The 18,011-nt window shown below is 43.2% G+C and overlaps 2 protein-coding genes across 4 annotated transcripts in view; both read right to left on the bottom strand.

The window, feature by feature from the left end:
• The window catches only part of C14H7orf50 (chromosome 14 C7orf50 homolog), a 92,969-nt gene extending 87,526 nt beyond the window's left edge, over positions 1-5,443 (bottom strand). The window contains exons 1-2 of the mRNA XM_058157211.1: positions 5,349-5,443; positions 3,200-3,357 (exon numbers count right to left, since the gene is read on the bottom strand). Of these exons, the coding sequence (XP_058013194.1) occupies positions 3,200-3,334 (135 nt within the window). The 5' untranslated portion in view covers positions 3,335-3,357; positions 5,349-5,443. The remainder of the gene's footprint in view (positions 1-3,199; positions 3,358-5,348) is intronic.
• Positions 5,444-7,766: 2,323 nt separating this feature from the next.
• ZFAND2A (zinc finger AN1-type containing 2A) lies at positions 7,767-17,432 on the bottom strand. Of its 3 annotated transcripts, none has more exons than XM_058157444.1 (7): positions 17,104-17,432; positions 11,246-11,338; positions 11,000-11,094; positions 10,150-10,281; positions 9,076-9,227; positions 8,154-8,222; positions 7,767-7,905 (listed from the first exon to the last, which is right to left on the bottom strand). In XM_058157444.1, the coding sequence occupies exons 1-7, from the start codon at positions 17,222-17,224 to the stop codon at positions 7,887-7,889; spliced, it is 681 nt and encodes a 226-aa protein (XP_058013427.1). In that variant the 5' UTR covers positions 17,225-17,432; the 3' UTR covers positions 7,767-7,886. The 3 variants fall into 3 exon arrangements, with proteins under 3 accessions (XP_058013427.1, XP_058013429.1, XP_058013428.1); XM_058157446.1 differs by lacking the exon at positions 17,104-17,432 and adding an exon at positions 12,825-13,053; XM_058157445.1 differs by lacking the exon at positions 17,104-17,432 and adding an exon at positions 12,829-13,053.
• Positions 17,433-18,011: the final 579 nt, after the last annotated feature.

Below are 18,011 nucleotides of genomic sequence, written 5' to 3'. Positions count from 1 at the left end.
AAGTAATCCAGTAGTCCCAGAAGGGAATGAATAAACTACCAGTACTCAAGTTTAGATCGATAGATAGAATTCTTTATTGGCCAAGTGTGACTGGACGCACAAGGAATTTGTCTTTGGTGCATACGCTCTCAGTGTACATAAAAGAAAAGATACATTCGTCAAGAATCATAAGGTACAACACTTAATGATAGTCATAGGGTACAAATAAGCAATCGAATCATACTAGGAAACAATCAATATAATCGTAAGGATACAGCAATACAGTCTTAAGTGGGAGGAGATGGGTGATAGGAACGATGAGAAGAGTAATAGCGATAGCAATACAGACTTAGTGAATAGTTTGACAGTGTTGAGGGAATTATTTGTTTAGCAGAGTGAGGGCGTTCCAGAAAAAACTGTTCTTGTGTCTAGTTGTTCTGGTGTGCAGTGCTCTATAGTGCCATTTTGAGGGTAGGAGTTGTTATAAGTTATAGTTAAGGGAGGCATAAAAAGAAATGTGCCCTCACCTCTCTAATACCTTCAAGACACGGTTTTGCCTTCCAGAAATAGACAGCTTTGCTTACTTTAAAGCAGGGGTTTCCAACCTTGGAAACTTTAAGACTTGTGGACTTCAACACCTATGCTGGCTAAGGAATTCTAGGAGTTGAAGTCCACAAGTCTTAAAGTGGCCAAGGTTGGAGACCCCTGCTTTAAAGAACGTATTTATACCGCGGGATGGCTGGTAAGTTACCCGAGATAAACCAGGTTGTTGACATATCCAAAGATCCCTTCTCCACCTTAACAACTACAAAGGAAATTGTTGCAGTTGTTTCAATGCTTGGTGGATGCAGTAAGTTGGAAGATGTTCACACAACACTTGGCCAAGATGAGAGCTTTGAATAACACAGTTTTAACCAAGCATCAGTCTCTCCCCAAAAGTAAGGAAGTTGCAGATTCTAAGGTCTTTCTCAGTAATGAGAAAGTAATGCTTACTCAGTAGCCTTGACCTAGCGTTCTTATTGTAGATCATTTTTCTTGGATTACCTCCAAATACGACTGGTACTGCTGTTTATTTATTTAGAAAACTTAAATGGGTGCCAGTCTCATAAATAGCTCATATGATGCCATAAAATCAGAATAAGTCCCCGAAACCCACAGCAACATACCCATCATACCAAAACAATCCACCAGTTCTACATTTAAATTTTCTGGACTCACTTCTATTAATGCCTGGGGGAAAAGCCAGGTCTTCACGGCTCTCTAGAAAACTGGTTTCTGTATGAAGATATGAACCTATTCTTGTTTTCCAGTTTGTCATCCTCACTTGAGCATTACAGAACACCACAGTCCAAATTCTGACTAGGCAAGGCCTCTGGAACTGCTCAGCAAATCCCCAGCTCATTAGATTAACATTACACCTATGTCAGGAACGACAAAATCCTTAGCTGAAGAGAAAAAAAATTGAGAAACTAAAAAAAACCTAAACAATGCTGAATAGCGGGAGAGCAGGGGTGAAATCCAGCAGGTTCTGGAGAACCGGTAGCGGAAATTTTGAGCAGTTCAGAGAACCGGCAAATACCACCTCTGGCTGGCCCCAGAGTGGGGTGGGAATGGGGATTTTGCAATATCCTTCCCCCAGGAATGGGGAAGGAATGGGGATTTTGCAGTATCCTTCCCCTGGAGTGTGGGGGGAATGGAGATTTTGCACCATCCTTCCCCTGCCACACCCACCAAGCCATGCCCACAGAACCGGCTGTAAAAAAAATTGGATTTCACCACTGCGATAGAGTCAACGTAACTTCCATTTCTTACAAAATACTTCATTTCGCTGTGATGCGTCTTTGCACCAAATCAAGTTTGAAATCTGCATTTTAACAGAAGTTCTTAATCAAACCCAGTTCTGTACATGTCAGCGAAACACAGCAACAAATCGGATTAACTTCCTCACATTAACAAGTACATGTACCATATCCCTCCCTTTAAAATTAAACAAGAAGGCTGTGGGGTATTTGGGCCATCAAGCAAGAACAAGAAACCAAAGAATGACATTTTTTTTCTCCTCATAAAGAGACAAGAAGTCCAGTCCCACGTCCACCTTTTAATTGATCGCGTACTTCAGTTGCTACAAACTGGAAGTTTCCAATGTCCTGTGTTACCAACTCTATACTACGTGAACTTGAAAAGGACGGCATGCCAAAAGTTCACACAAACTCTTCTTTCTCTTTACTCAGCCTAGTCCCTAAGGGGCTAGCAAGGAGAGGGGATACAAGGGATTTCCTCCTGTCTCAGTAGGGAAGGTCAAAAGCGGTCAGTCGGGTCTGGCTAACAAAAGCCAGATTGTGGGGCTAAGCACAACATCTGATGACTGCCGTAATATATGCTGTATGGTTAGTGCGCAGAGAAGAAAAAATGTTCCCAAAACTGTACGAGCCTTATAATGCCTTGGGAGAACATGAAGCAAATTCACTGCAAATATGCAGAAAATGAAATGGCCGCTTAAATGTAAATATCTTATTTGTTTTCTACAAGTGTGAGACGCTCCACTGGTCCAAAGTGACTAAATTAAAAGGATTTGATCTCAGGTGTAACTTTTAAGTAAAGGCACACATTTACAATAGATGTTGCTTATTGTGAATGTTAAAGTAAAGGCAACACAGCCAAGTATATTTACCCCTGGTTTCTAAGAATGCACATAGAAATGTACATAGAAGACACACAGAAACGGTCAAATATTCTTTTGCACACGGATAATTTTAACCAATGATGGGCATACTTGTATCGCAAATACACCTACATCTATTTATTCTGTATGTTATTAAATGAAGGCTAGAGAAGTTATCCTTTACGCACAGGAAAAATTAGATAAAGAGAATGATATCTTTAAAATGTCTGGTCTGCAGTTCTTTCATCCAACTATAAAACACTGCATGCATATATTTTGTAGAGAACTATGAAAGATATTAAGAATGAGGGTCCTGTTTAAAAATCTAAGGTTAATAAATAGGTGTTTTTAGCATCCCAGCACTCCCCATGTTAAATTTCAGATTCTCTTCACTCAGATTAAAAAAAAGAAAAATATAGACCACGTGGCAATAATCCCAATAGATTTTAAAAATTATAACATATTGTCTTGCCTATATTTTTGAACAAGTAGGACTCGCAGCTGAAAATTTGAAAGAAAACACTTCTAGGATCAAGGAACTCATAGTTATTTACTCACGTTAAGTTTCTGTTTTTTCAGCACAGGTTCATCTTCCTCTGGTGCCATCTGTGGTTTTGGATGCTTTGCGGATTTCTTTTTCTGCTTCATCTTCTTCTTTTCTGGTAAAAGGTGCTTTTTCTTTTCTGCCTTCATCAGTTTTCCTGTGACTTACAACTCTAAGAACAAATAAATAAAAAGAAGTCGTACCTGTTAAAGTGGTTTGTTTGTTCAACAGAACAAATCGTAACTTTTCCCCCCCCGGAAGATTTATTTTCCTTCCGGATGGATGGATGAGAAGCAAAACGTTTTCAAAGGAAAACCAGAAAGTAGCCTCTTGAAAAAGCACTTTTGGGCCAACACTGGAAGTTTTTCAGAAGAGATTAGACAACCATTTATCTGAAATGGAATAGGGTCTCCCACCTGAGCAGTGGATTGGACTAGAAGACCTCCAAGGTTTCTTCCAACTCTGTTATTCTGACATGAAATCATATCTTTAGGGGAATAAAAATGACCAAGATGCAGGCAAGTGGATCTATTTTTTTCTGTTCTAAGTCCAATTTCAGGAAATCCAATGCGCCCAAGATATTAAATTTTTAATATCTTGTTAAATTTTTTAAATTTCTAAATTTCTAGATGAATTTTAATGGGTTTTTAGATTTTAAATGTTTTTAATTTCGGCCAATTGTATAATAAGTTTTTTAATTTTGTTCTTAATTGTATATAGTTTGTGTTTTATTTGGCTGTAAACTGCCCTGAGTCCTTCGGGAGAAGGGCGGTATAGAAATCTAATAAATAATAATAATAATAATAATAATAATAATAATAATAATAATAATAATAATAATAATAATAATAATAATATGTGCGTTGATTCTACAACTACGGCAAACAAATACCTTAGGTTTTTTTACAATGTTTATAAATGGACATTTAAAGATAAATAATCTGCTGAAATACATAGTTGCCAAATGAGACCTGAACTTAGTTTCCTTTTGCAATCAACATTTATTTGGCAGATTTGCACTAATGTTGCATTAAATTCTCAAAAGTGTTCAGAAAAATACAGCAGGGACAGGAAATTTCTGATTCTTAAACCTAAATTAGAGGGTCCTTCATTACAGAGCCTGCCAATTCTTGCCTCTTCTTTTAGCAAATCATCTTTTACTGTTGAATACAGGTAGTCCTCGATTTACAACCACAATGGAGCCCAACATTTCGGCCACTAAGCAAGACGCTTAGCTGGAGTTTTGCCTCATATTTACAACCTTTCTCGCCACCATTGTTAAGTGAATCACTGCAGTTGTTAAAGTAACACGGCCGTTAAGTGAACCTTGCTTCTCCCTTGACTTGGGTGGGTGGTCCGAAGGTCGCAAAAGGGATCACGTGATCCCAGTACATGCGACCGTCATAAATAGGAGTCCTTCGCCGAAGGGCTGGATTTGGACCACGTGACCACAGGGATGCAGCAACGGTCGTTAAGTGTGAAAAAACGGCCATAAGTCTCTTAACTTCGAATAGTCACTAAGTGAACTTCTATAAGCCGAGCACTGTCTGTAGCTTATTTCCCCGTCTGCTTTGGAGAAGCCGCCCAGAGCCACCTTCTTGTAGCCGGTTGGGGCTAATGGGTGTTGTAGTTGCTTGTGGGCATTGTAGTACATTGTAGGGGCCGGGATAGCTCAGGCAATAGAGAAGCCTGTTATTAGAACACAGCTGCCTGCAATTACTGCAGGTTCAAGTCTCACCAGGCCCAAGGTTGACTCAGCCTTCCACCCTTTATAAGGTAGGTAAAATGAGGACCCAGATTGTTGGGGGGGCAATAAGTTGACTTTGTAAAAATATACAAATAGAATGAGACTATTGCCTTATACATTGTAAGCCGCCCTGAGTCTTCGGAGAAGGGCGGGGTATAAATGTAAACAAAACAAAAAAAAGTACAGCATCATCGTGAGTCCTCCCCCTCCCCCCTCCCCCACCCAGGCGGGCCTTCCTTTGGTTTGGCAAGGGAGAAAATAAGAGACTGGCCGACCCTGCGGGGCTGTTGTGAAGGTCGAGGCGAGAAAGGAGGTGAAAACGGGCCGAAAGGTCAAAGGGGGGAGGGGAGTTGCCCCGCCCACCACTCCCCCTCGGAGCACGTGAGCGACCCCCCCCCACCCGCTCCGCCACCCACCTCGGGTTCACCCCCGGCTTCTTCAGCGACCGCTCTTCCGCCTTTTCCCGCCGGCTTCCTTCTGGCCGCCGCCGTCCCACCCTCCTCCAGCCCCGATTGGCTGCTCGGTCGCCCCCGCGCTGAGATTGGCCGTGCCGCCCGCCCGTCCTCTCGCGACAGTTCCCAGGAGTGGCCGCAGCGTCTTTTAACACCCGCCCCCCTCCTCGACTCTTCCGGATGCACGCTCGCTCTCTTCGCACGCGGCGGGGGCGGGGCGAAGGGAGTGGCTCCCGATGAACGCCGGCGCGGCTGCGCGAGGTGCGGGCGGAGAGCGCGTGCGCCCTCCCTGTTTCTTGATTGGACGCTGCGTGTGTCAGCCTCTCCTCCCCGTTCTATGCTCTGTTTAAATGAAACTTTTAAAATGAAAAATTAAAAAGAGAAACACAAGAACCGTGTTGAGTTTGCCTTTTAACAACAACCTTCCCTCCAAATAAAAATAAAACTCATAATTTGATGAAAAAAGAGCAGTTGCAAACTTTTTCCTAGTCTGATTAGTCTTAAAGCAATATTTCTCCTGTTTTAAAGCAACGTGGACTTCAATTCCCAGAATTCCCCGCAGAGCATAGCGGCAATAAAATAATATAGAAATTTGCAACTTGCACCGATGTTACCTACTTCGATAATGCAACGTCTGCAAGCAAACCTTCTCAGGGAAGGACCCCACAATTCAACCCTGAACTACAGAGTCTCTTCTAAATTGATTATATTAAATGTATCTTGAGTTTTTAACTGTATGAAAAAGTATACGTTTTTGAGCTTGGTGCCAGTCTGCACTATTTTATAAATCCCAAAAAACAAAAGAAAACACCCACCAAACCATTATACATATTTTTCTTCAAATTGCATAGCTCTTTCCCATTTAATCCATTCCTTTCTCACTCTAGAAGGTGTGGGGGGGAGGAACCAAGTTTAAAAGAAGTTCAGCGTTCCCGCCTGACATCTGTATTTTTGGGAGGCTGAATAAGGAAATGTCTACATTACACTCTTGTGTTTGAAGAGGATTCGGCACTTAAAACGTGCTAGTTTTGTGGGTAGCGACACCCTGTGGGTTATTCATATACTGCAAATAAAACCAAGTTTGATGGAAAAGTTTCATCCAGCAAAATAAAAGACAGACTCCCTGCTCCTATCCTTGGAAACCTTGTACTCTTTGAGCTGTTTTCAATATTCCAATTAGTTGGACAATTTAGATGACTTGTCAAACTTGGCAATTTGAAGACATGGACTTACAACTCCCAGAATTTCCCAGCCAGCAGAGTTGAATTCCACAAAAGGGGGTCATAAATAGCTCTGGGGATGTCTGTTGTAATTTTGAACGGCTGTTAAAAGAACCAGTCATAAAACGAGGACTACTGTTACTAAAGCTGCTGCTTCTGCTCACAAGAGCAATGTGTAGCATTCATAGGTTAAGGATGCTTACAAAAGGATGGCTTGATTTCAAGCTTAAAAGATGTGCTTTTTTCAGTCTTTCTTTGCAAAAATGCAAATACAAGTGCTATTTGTATTTTATTTTATGCAATTTTATATGCAAATACAGCCATCAAGAAACCTGGAGTGGACCAATCTCTCTCTTAAAAGGCCTAAGTGTCCATGGAGATTCTCAGTCCTCCAGGTCACGGTTGTCCCAAAAGTGCTTTTTCAAGAGGCAACTGGACTTTCTGGTTTTTCTTTGAAGAAGCTTCTTGGATGAGAAGTGAAATGTCTTCAAAGAGAAGCCAGAAAGTCCAGTTTTCTCTTGAAAAAGCACCTTTGGGTTAAAGGTCTAAGGTTTTCTTGAAGTTTATTTTGCTCCAAGGAATCATATGTTCATATGATCATATGTGGGAGGCATATGTTACCATATGCCTCCCACCGACCCGTACGCTCTCACAGAGAGGGACTTCTCAGGGTGCCGTCCGCCAAGCAATGTCGGCTGGCGGCCCCCAGGGGAAGGTCCTTCTCTGTGGGGGCTCCCACACTCTGGAACGAACTTCCCCCGGGTTTACGCCAAATACCTGACCTTCGGACCTTTTGCCGCGAACTGAAGACGCATCTTTTTATTCGCGCGGGGCTGGCTTAAATTTTATGGATTGTATAGTTTTATTATTAATTTTAAATGGGGTTTTAATTTCTATATATTTTAAAATTTTAGGCAAAGTATAATAAGTTTTTTAATTTTGCATTTTATAGATTATTGTCTTTTCTGTTTTTATCTGCCTGTACACCGCCCTGAGTCCTTTGGGAGAAGGGCGGTATAAAAATCAAATAAATGAATGAAATGAAATGAATCTGCTGTGGCCATCATCCGAGGCAAGACAAGGTGAGCGCAGCCTTGCATGTTCTTCAAACATGTGTCTCATGTTCAGCAGTTCTGTGACTTAAATTCAAGCCAACCACCACAACAATATAAAGAATCTGTTTAATCAGAAAATGTGCAAAGGGGTACAATTAATTTTTTTAAAGCTAAAGATGGACAGCTATATGCAGATTTCAAATAGATTCAGATCCCAACTGTAGACATCAACTTTTTGCTTTGCATCTGAAAAAAACAAAAATGCAATTAGCAAGTTCCAAACTAGTATTTCTTGGTGTTCATAACTTCTATTTTCACTTTTTATTTCTTTTCTGCTGTATTTGAGACATGTACAATATTCTACATGTACAAACTAACTAACCAGCTAAGTCAGGCACATTCAGAAATCAATAATAAAAGTTTTGTGCTAAAGTTTCAACCGGGCATACCTGACGCATGGGATTACTTATTGATCAAAAAAGATCCAATCTTACCCATTTTGTAGGAGCTGACAGTTGGGAGAATTATTCTTGTCTTGCAGGGACCTCATTATAGCTGCACACCTGGGAGGAAGTTAATACACATTTAAGTGAAGGATTTTTGATGATGAATAGGAAAGTTTCATTATTAACTATCTGGTGTGTTTATTACTTGGTACAACTGTGTTTTTTTATTATTCATAAATCACCTGGACCTGTTTTGAAGCTTCAGAAACCTATAAATTAATAAATAAACATTAACAAACATTAACTAAGCTGTGGCTCCTTGCTATAATTTTCACTTCCTCATTAAAATATACCCCCTAGCATAAGCACAAAACTTAAGACTGAATTCTGAATAGAGGTTAAAATAATTTAAATAAGAACGTTGGTTTATAGAGATACTTAGAAGTAGAATCTGTATATAGAAGTTAAATAGGATAAGAGATACCGATGTAGGAAAAGCTGTTATGAGTAATGTAATTTTGATGCGTGAAAACCTCAGAAAACACACACACATATATATATATAGGTCTTTGGTATATGTGTGTCTTTGGTTGTTCGGGTTTTCTCCCGTGTAAAATTGGAAGTGTCTTGGCACATATATATATATATAGAGAGAGAGAGAGAGAGACAGAGAGACAGAGAGACAGAGAGAGAGAGAGACAGAGAGAGAGGGAGAGAGAGAGAGGGTATTGTGCTTTTTTTTGTATTGTGTATTTTAACTTTTGGAAATTTAATAAATATTATTTTTATAAAAAGAAAGATATCCCGTAGCTACCGTGATAACAGATTCCTTCATCAACCAGCTGGACTGGACAAATTCTCCTAAGGTCTTCTCCCACAACCCAACCATCTTTAAAAACCACCTAGACTCAATTTGGGACATGCCCTGAAAGAGGTCCATCATGTTGACTTCCCAACCCAGTAGCCTTACCCAGCTTTGGAGACGGGCCAAACCCGTCCTGGGCATTGGTGGTCCAAAGGATGTCGATGATGAAGACAGAAGTTCTGGTGACACTGATCACAAACCAGCCGCATCATCTCTTTCTTTCTGCAGCCCGCTTTGAAGCATTTGTTGGTGAAGATCTAAACACCAAGGAAATCACACCAAACTGGGTTATATGCTGATATTTGGTACACCTTATGAACAGTCAGCCTACCAATAAAGGAGAATAGTTGGTAAATTGGAAATGCTAGTAAAATGCAAGGTGGGGGGGGGGTTCAGTTCAGACCCAACCCCAACCCCAACCTAAAGCTGGCTTCCCCATAAACCAGGGATGAAATGCTCCCAGTTCAAACTGGATTGTGCGATCCGGTAGCGATGGGGGCAGGTAATTCGGAGAACTGGTAGCAAAAATCCCTGCCCCCCCACCACTGCCCACGCCTCGCTGTTCCTCTTCTCTGTCCCTGAAGCTCTTGGTGGTAATATAGCTGCAAACAGCCCTAAATGACTGCCGCGGCACTTCAAAGGGCCGCACTACAGCTGATCAGCATTGTAGGCGGCTAGTAGATCGGTGCCTCTATTTTTGAAGAAGGTAGACCAGGGCCTGTCAGTAAAAGGCAATTGGTAGACCGGGGTCTCTATTTTTAAAGAAGGTAGACCGGTGTCTCCCAAGTTTTGTATACTTTATTATTTTTATTATTTATTATTATTGAGCATGCCCATTCAGTCACCTAACCACCAAGCCACACCCACCAATTAAGCCACACCCACAGAACCAGTAGGGAAAATTTTTAGATTTCACCCCTGTCATAAACCAGTGTTTCTCACCCTTAACTACTTTGAAGATGCATGGGCTTCAATTCCCAGAATTCCCCAGCCAGCCATGCTCTTTCCAGCCTTTCTTTAAGGAAATGTGATCCTTGGCTCAAATTAGTCCTTAAAGCAAGATAAAGTCACTTTCTAAAGACAAGAGAAGGCTCCATGAAGGCAAGAGGAAGACCGAACCAAGAATGAGAAGATGAAGTGGCCTTCAAGGGGTCTACCCTTCTTAAGAAAGGTCCTTACTTTCTGCTTCTGCTGGGCGGAATCCTGTTGACAATCCCGGTCCATATGGGCCCCCACAGCTACATCGGGTGTCTGTCCCTTTCTGATGGGGACCGGAGTGTTGCAAAGAGGGCAGACTGGAACCTGCACATCCTAGAACAAAAACATTATCAGGTTGAAGTCAGCAGAGACGAGTCGAGGTAAGTTGGTGCTTCAAACCGTCCCTAATATACTCCTGGTGTAACCCCCAAGGGTGTAATTATTTGGCTTTGCATGCTGCCAACTAGGTCCCGAACACAAATCTTAACAGAAAAAAGTCTTTCGTCAATGCAATAAGCCTATTTTAAGACTTGAACTTTTTGCAGCTTCCAGAACTATCCTAAAGGCTATAAAAAAGCCCCTTTTCCACATAAATCTCTCCCTTTTCCACAGCACGTCATGATTTTAGACAGTAGAGCAGGAGTTCTACTTTACCAGCTTGAAATAATGCCAGTGTTAAAAGTCTGTAGGAGATTCTCAGTCATCCAGATCACGGTTGTCCCAAAGGTGCTTTTTTCAGGGTACAACTGGACTTTCTTGTTTTTCTTTTGAAGACGTCTCCATTCTCCACTATCCTGTCAGAGCTGAAGAAGCTTCTTGGATGAGAGAAGCAAAATGTCTTCAAAAGAAAAAAAACAACCAAGAAAGTCCAGTTGCCTCCTGAAAAAGCACCTTTGGGAGAATGCCAGCGTTAACCCTCAAGAAGAAGCCGCCAGCGCAAGGACAAGTTTAAAAACTGTTCCCACCCCAGCAGTTTTGCACAGCTAGTTATGCATTGACGCACTCTCTGTCCCTGTTTCACCAGCTTCCTAATGCCATAAAGACGGATCACCTTCTTATGCGCAGAAGAACACTTGTGTCGGCTGTAGATAATGTGATCTTTGCAGAAAAGCTCCTTGCAGGCGTCACATTTCAGAGGAAGAAAATCTTCAGAGAGGGGGGGAAAAAAAACCCCAGCAAACACGTTAAGTTGGATTTATCCTACCGCAAGAGGTCTTCCCAAATCACAAAGGTTGTGGTTATCCTTTACAGGGGGGAGACACCAAACCCACACACCCCTCCTTCCCGTGATCCCTACCCAGCCGCCTGCAGCTCTTCTCAAAGCAGTGTTGTCCTAGGTCTGGGAATTCCATTTCTTCAGAAGGCCCCAACTTCCCAGAATTAGGGTTACCTAGAAGGAGAGGTGTTGTGTAAGTTTGGTTTTCGCACAGGACACAACTATTGTGGTCTGCCAGCAGCCTACGGCTAGCAACGGAGTCAGAAAGCGATGAGGCAGAGGTGGGGCCAGGGCCATCGGGGAGTGAGGCGCGGACTCCGGAGCCTCCAGAGACTGACAGTAGTGAGGCAGAGAAACAGGAGGAGCCTGTTCCTAATGCAGGCATGAGAAGAGCTGCCAGAAGGCAAGAGCAGCTCAAGCAAAGAGGACAACTCGGGAGTAGGGCCAGGAGATGATTGGCCCCTCCTATAAAATTTAAAACAGACCAGTAATGGTGTTTGGGCTTTGCCGGAAAAAAAGTTGGTAGCTTCGTCTTCTGCTTTGTCTACGTCTTGCATTTATTTTTGTGACTTGTGAACGTTTGCCAAGAAAGGCCTTTGGCAGTTTGCCTAATTGGACCAAGGTTTGCAAGAGAACTGAGGAATTTGTGTTGGGAGGAATTTGTTTTAATCTGAGTTGAACTACACTGGGAATGAAGTAATTCTCAGCTGTTCGAATAAAGTTTGTTTGCTTTTTCACGGACTGAGTTTCCTGCTACCTACTTGGGCCTGGGTCACAACAACAGCAGCATCCAGATTCACACCCAATGCTGACACGTGTGACTTCTTTAGTCCCTGTTAAAGTCACATTAGCTGATGTCCAATATCCCATTAACCCAGAATTTTGCTTTATTGGAAAAAAAAAATACCCCACAGCAATTATTTAAACCGGAGGTGTCCAAGCTTAGCAACTTTTAAGACCTGTGGACTTGACTGGCTGGGGAATTCTGGGAGTTCATCCACAAATCTTAAAGTTGCCAAGGTTGGACGCCCCTGATTTACACAACTGCAAAGACTCTGGGCAAACAAACCCTTTTAGAACTTGGGGCCAAGTGTGTGAACACAACCAGTTTTGACCTCAAGCCACCCCTGTGCCAAAAAACTAGACCCACCAAGGTCAGAATCAGAATAGAGCTGGAAGGGACCTTGGAGATCTTCTAGTCCAACCCCCTGCTCAAGCAGGGGACCTTACACCATTTCAGAGAAGTAGCCGTCCAGTCTCTTTGTGAAAACTTCCAGTGATGAAGCATTCACAACTTCTGGTGGCAAGCTGTTCCACAGGTTGTCCTCACTGCTAGGAAGTTTCTCCTTAATTCCAAGTTGCTTCTCTCCTTGATGAGTTTCCAACCATTATTTCTTGCTTGTCTCTCCTCCTCCTCCTCCTCCTCCTCCTCCTCCTCTTCCTCTGCCCCAAAAGTTCTAAGTCGTAGAGATTCCCCACCGCCCACCTTCAGAAAGCCACATATGCTTAATAAATAAGCTAGAATTTGAATACAGAACTTCAACACAACCACTCTACCCAGGATTGCAATCCCATAACGACTTTAGCCGTAGTTGGCGCAGGACTGACCCAACACACACACACACCCCCACACACCCCAAGAGGAACGGATTCACACAACCTACTTAGCCAACCCCGCTGGGTTTAGCAAGCCGTGGGAACGCACTCCCGTGTCGGTCCTCTCCAACGTGGCGGGCGGGGGAATAATAAACCTCACAGGATCTGCCCGAAATGCACAGGGAAAAAAAGCCGGTGGTCGGTGTAGACACAAAAACACACAACCGCAACAACACACAATGCACACAAGCGCCCCTCGGCAGCCCGTAAAACGCTCGGGCGGCTCATGCAGCTGAGCGCGATTCGGCTGACTCGTTTTTCCCTTCCGCCCCCCCCGCCCCCCCCGCCCGCCCAATCAGAGCCGACTTTGACAACGTCACCGACCAATCACGGGAAGCCCCGGCTTTGCGTTTCGCTGAATCACGGCGCCCCGCCTCCTGGCTGCCCTAAACGTGAATCAGCTTTTTTTCTGTTTCTTTCTCCCTCCTTCCTTCCTTCCTTCCTTTCCTTCTTGCTCTTTCCTCCTTCCCTCCTTCTCTTTCTTTTTTTCTTTTTTCTTTCTCTCTCTCTCCTTCCTTCCTTCTTTTCCTTCTTTCTTTCTTTCTTTCTCTCTCCTTCCTTCCTTCCTTTTTTTCTTCTCTCTCTCCCTTCCTCTTTCTTTCTTTCTTTCTTTCTTTCTTTCTTTCTTTCTTTCTTCCTTTCTTCCTTCTTTCCTTCCTTGTTTCCTCCTTCCTTCCTTCTTTCTTTCTTTCTTTCTTTCTCTTTCTCTTTCTCTCTCCTTCCTTCCTTTTTTTTCTTTTCTCTTTCCTCACTCCTTTCTTTCTTTCTTTCTTTCTTTCTTTCTTTCTTTCTCCTTCCTTCCTTTCTTCCTTTCTTGTTTCCTCCTTCCTTCTTTCTTTCTTTCTTTCTTTCTTTCTTTCTTTCTTTCTTTCTTTCTTTCTTTCTCTTCTCTCTCTCTCTCCTTCCTTTCTTTTTTCTTCTTTCTCTTTCCTCACTCTTTCTTTCTCTTTCTTTCTTTCTTTCTCCTTTCTTCCTTCTTTCCTTCCTTGTTTCCTCCTTCCTCCTTCCTTCTTTCTTTCTTTCTTTCTTTCTTTCTCTTTCTCTCTCTCCTTCCTTCCTTTTTTCTTTCTCTTTCCTCCTCCTTTCTTTCTTTCTTTCTTTCTTTCTTTCTTTCTTTCTTTCTTTTCTTTCTTCCTTCCTTCCTTTCTTCCTTTCTTGTTTCCTCCCTTCCTCCCTTCCTTCTTCTTTCTTTCTTTCTTTTTTCTTTCTTTCTTTCTTTCTTTCTTTCTCTCTCCTTCCTTTCTTTTTTCTTCTTTCTCTTTCCTCACTCCTCTTTCTTTCTTTCTTCTCCTTCCTTCCTTTCTTGTTTCCTCCTTCCTTCCTTCCTTTCTTGTTTCCTCCTTCCTTCTTTCTTTCTTTCTTTCTTTCTTTCTTTCTCTTTCTTCCTTCCTTTCTTTTTTTTTTCTTTCTCTTTCCTCACTCCTTTCTTTCTTTCTTTCTTTCTTTCTTTCTTTCTTTCTTTCTTTCTTTCTTTTTTTCTTTCTTTCTTCTCCTTCCTTCCTTTCTTGTTTCCTCCCTCCCTTCTTCTTTTTCTTTCTTTCTTTCTTTCTCTTTTTTTCTCTTTCTCTCTCCTTCCTTCCTTATTTCCTTCTTCCTTTCTTCTCTTCCTTTCCCTTTCCCCCCGTCCTCCTCCTCCTTCCTCTTCCTCTTCTTCTTCCTCTTCCTCTTCTTCCCGCTTTTGTCAACATTTGAACTCAAGACCCTGCACACGACTCACGGGGCAAACACATGTTTTGCTCAAGGGTCGTGGAGAAGCAGCCCTGGCTTCCTCACTCCCACTTGGGTTGACACCCATGATGATAATAATAACAAATCGGTTTATATAGCCACTGATCTCACATACGTCACTCTAGGTGGCTGGGTGATAAATAAATCCAAATTATATTTCTGCCCATCTCTCATCATTTGAAGTGCCCTGCGATAAGAATAGATAAAACACAAATAATATAGAAATCATCCTCAGGATTTTTCTTTTTAGTTTCTTATTAACAGTAACTATTATTGGTGCTTCCAGAGTTTTATTTATTTATTTTGAAATATTTTGCTTTTTTTCTTGTAATGTCTTTTGATTCCTCTTGGCTGACCAGAGTCATTTTTTTTTTTTTGCATTTATATCCCGCCCTTCTCCGAAGACTCAGGGCGGCTTACACTGTGTCAAGCAATAGTCTTCATCCTATTTGTATATTATATACAAAGTCAACTTATTGCCCTCATTTTGGGTCCTCATTTTACCTACCTTATAAAGGATGGAAGGCTGAGTCAACCTTGGGCCTGGTGGGACTTGAACCTGCAATATTGCAAGCAGTTGCTGTTAATAATAGGCTGCATTAGCCTGTTGCACCACCAGAGGTGGTGATTTAAAGTCAGGTGGCATAGAAATTTGTTATCCCCAGAATTTGTGGCTTAATTCTGTGGCACATCTGAAGTCCAACAGAACTTCTCCTGTTTAAGCAGAGAACTGGACTAGAAGACCTCCAAAGCCCCTTCCAACTCTGTTATTCTGGAAAATGTCAGAAAACATGAGAATAATTTCAGGATATGGGACCTTATGGGTGACTAAGCAATTCCTGTTTCTGACTCACCCAGCTCTGACTCATGGATGTTGTATCAGATAAACAAAGGTGCACAGAGTTTCTAGTTCCTTCCAACATATGTCAAAAGGGCCATATTAAAAGGCCGGAATAAAGCCACTTTTTATGCTCCAGAGCATTGTGGGTTGATCAAACAGGAGGAGGAGGAAGGATGGAGAAAGAGAAGAGAAGAAGGAGAAGGGAGGAGAAGGAGGAGTGAAGGAGAAAGAGAAGAAGGAAAAGAAAAAGGAGGAGAAAGAGAAGGAGAGGGAGAAGGAAGAGAAAGAAAGGAAAGGGAAAAGAGAAGAAGGGAGGAGAAGAGGAGGGAGAAGGAAAAGGAGTGAAGGTGAAAGAAGGAAAAAAAGGAGAAGGGAGGAGAAGGAGAACAAGAATGAGGAGTGGTACAGAAAGAGAAGGAAAAGGAGGAGAAAGAGTTGGAGAAGGAGAAAAAGAAGGAAAAGGACGAGAAGGAAAAAGGCAGACGAGCATGTGGGGCACAATTCAATAGGATTTTCAGCTTCTGTTTGCAACCACCCCAGAGATACTTGGGGGACTTCTGAAAGGAACAACTGGCCTGACCAACGGGAACCTCACCTGGATCCAGTTTGAGGACTCTTTACAACTGGAGGAAAAACTGGTGCTTCCCATTAAAATCTGATTTTAACAAAAAACATCTTTCAACCCAAAGGAGACCATGAGTAGTCCCTGTGCACAGGGGGACCCATTAGACGCCAGACGAAGCCTCCACCTTACTTGGTTACCTGTGATTCCCCCATCCCTTTATCTGCTCCTCTTGCGGTGGAAGCATCTACCTGGCTTCATTCATCATGCAGAGCAAACCCCATTTGTTGAAGTACAACCTGGTTGAACGAAACCGCAGTGCTTGGGTTTCCATACCAGAGGTGGGTTTCAGCAGGTTCTGACCAGTTCTGGAGAACCGGTCGCGGAAATTTTGAGTAGTTTGGAGAACCGGTAGCAAAAATTCTGACTGGCCCCGCCCCCATCTATTCTCTGCTTCCCGAAACCCAGCTGATCAGAAGGAAATGAGGATTGTGCAGTAACCTTCCTCTGGAGTGGGGTGGGAATGGAGATTTTACAGTATTTCCCCTGCCACGCCCACCAAGCCACGCCCACCAAGCCACACCCACAGAACCGGTAGCAAAAATTCTGACTGGCCTCGCCACCATCTGCTCTCTGCTTCCCGAGTCCCAGCTGATCAGGAGAAAATGGGGATTTTGCAGTAACCTTCCCCCTTAGTGGGATGGGAATGGAGATTTTTTTTTTTTAAATTTACATTTATATCCCGCCCTTCTCCGAAGACTCAGGGCGGCTTACAGTGTGTAAGGCAATAGTCTCATTCTATTTGTATATTTTTTACAAAGTCAACTTATTGCCCCCCCCCCAACAATCTGGGTCCTCATTTTACCTACCTTATAAAGGATGGAAGGCTGAGTCAACCTTGGGCCGGGCTTGAACCTGCAGTAATTGCAGGCTGCTGTGTTCTAATAACAGGCTTCTTTATAGCCTGAGCTATCCACGGATACTATTTTACAGTATCCTTCCCCTTCCATGCCCACCAAGCCACACCACAGAACTGGTAGTAAAAAAATTTGAAACCCACCACTGTTCCATACCCGGCTAAACTCAAAAAGAAGCATCATGGCTCAGAGGTTGGGTGAACGCAGCCATTGCGGCCTAAATCATCTCACACACCTTCTAGCGCCACCAGGCCTCCTAGCTCTGGTTCCTGCCTGGGAGAGAAGAAGTCAGGAAACGAAGTCCACACCCCCAGTCGGGAACCGCTGTGATATCTCTGGAGAAGATGGAGAGCCATCCGAGGTCAACCTTCTGCCCAGCTCCTGGCCTTCTTGAACCCCGTCCCTTCGGGCTGGCCACTTCCCTGCTCTGCTGGCCGTACAGCTGGCTTGCTGGCCGCCTTCCTGCTCAGATGAGGGATCCCACCCACCTTGTCTGTGGTGGTGGGACACACAGAACCCCTCCTGGCTTTTTGACAGCGGTGGAGACCAGAAGCCCCAACTGAGCGAAGAGCTCAGCCTAAATTGCTCTCCCCCCCCCCACCGAGCCAAACCAAAATGAGTCGGTGTCTCTGAAGAGGAGCCGAGCGAAGAATGGAAACCCTGAGCTGCGACAGCGTTCTTGGGCTTATGTTCTTAGCCGGGCTGAGACCAGGATCATGGGCTGTGCGGTTTGATAGAGGAGGTGCCCACAAGAAGATAACAAAGCCAACGTTTGTGCAGCGGATTTGAAGTTCTTAAGGAAGCCTGCAAATCCAAACAGAAACGGAAGCCCAGCTGGCCCAGGCAGAGAGGGAGACATCTTTAAAAAAAAAAAAAAAAAGAGGACAAGGATTAGAAATTAGCTAAGGTCTTAAGAGGGTCTATTTTTAGATGCTCTCCCCTTCTTCTGACACATTTTGGGCTCCTGAGATCTGGAGAAGCAAAGCGCCAGCCCCTGGCTTTGCTCGTGCGCGCACCCGGGAAAGATCACACGAGACGAGGGGAGAGATTACAGCGGCTGGCTTAGCGGCCCAGGAGTGGGAAGGGTTAGAAATGATTTGCAGGGATTTGGCAAATGGGAAAGTGCTCGGAAAGCAGAATTTA

The sequence above is a fragment of the Ahaetulla prasina genome, chromosome 14 (assembly GCF_028640845.1).
Source record: "Ahaetulla prasina isolate Xishuangbanna chromosome 14, ASM2864084v1, whole genome shotgun sequence".
NCBI lineage: Eukaryota > Metazoa > Chordata > Lepidosauria > Squamata > Colubridae > Ahaetulla > Ahaetulla prasina.
The sequence above is the reverse complement of the archived record's forward strand: the minus strand, read 5'-3'. Positions and strand labels throughout refer to the sequence as shown.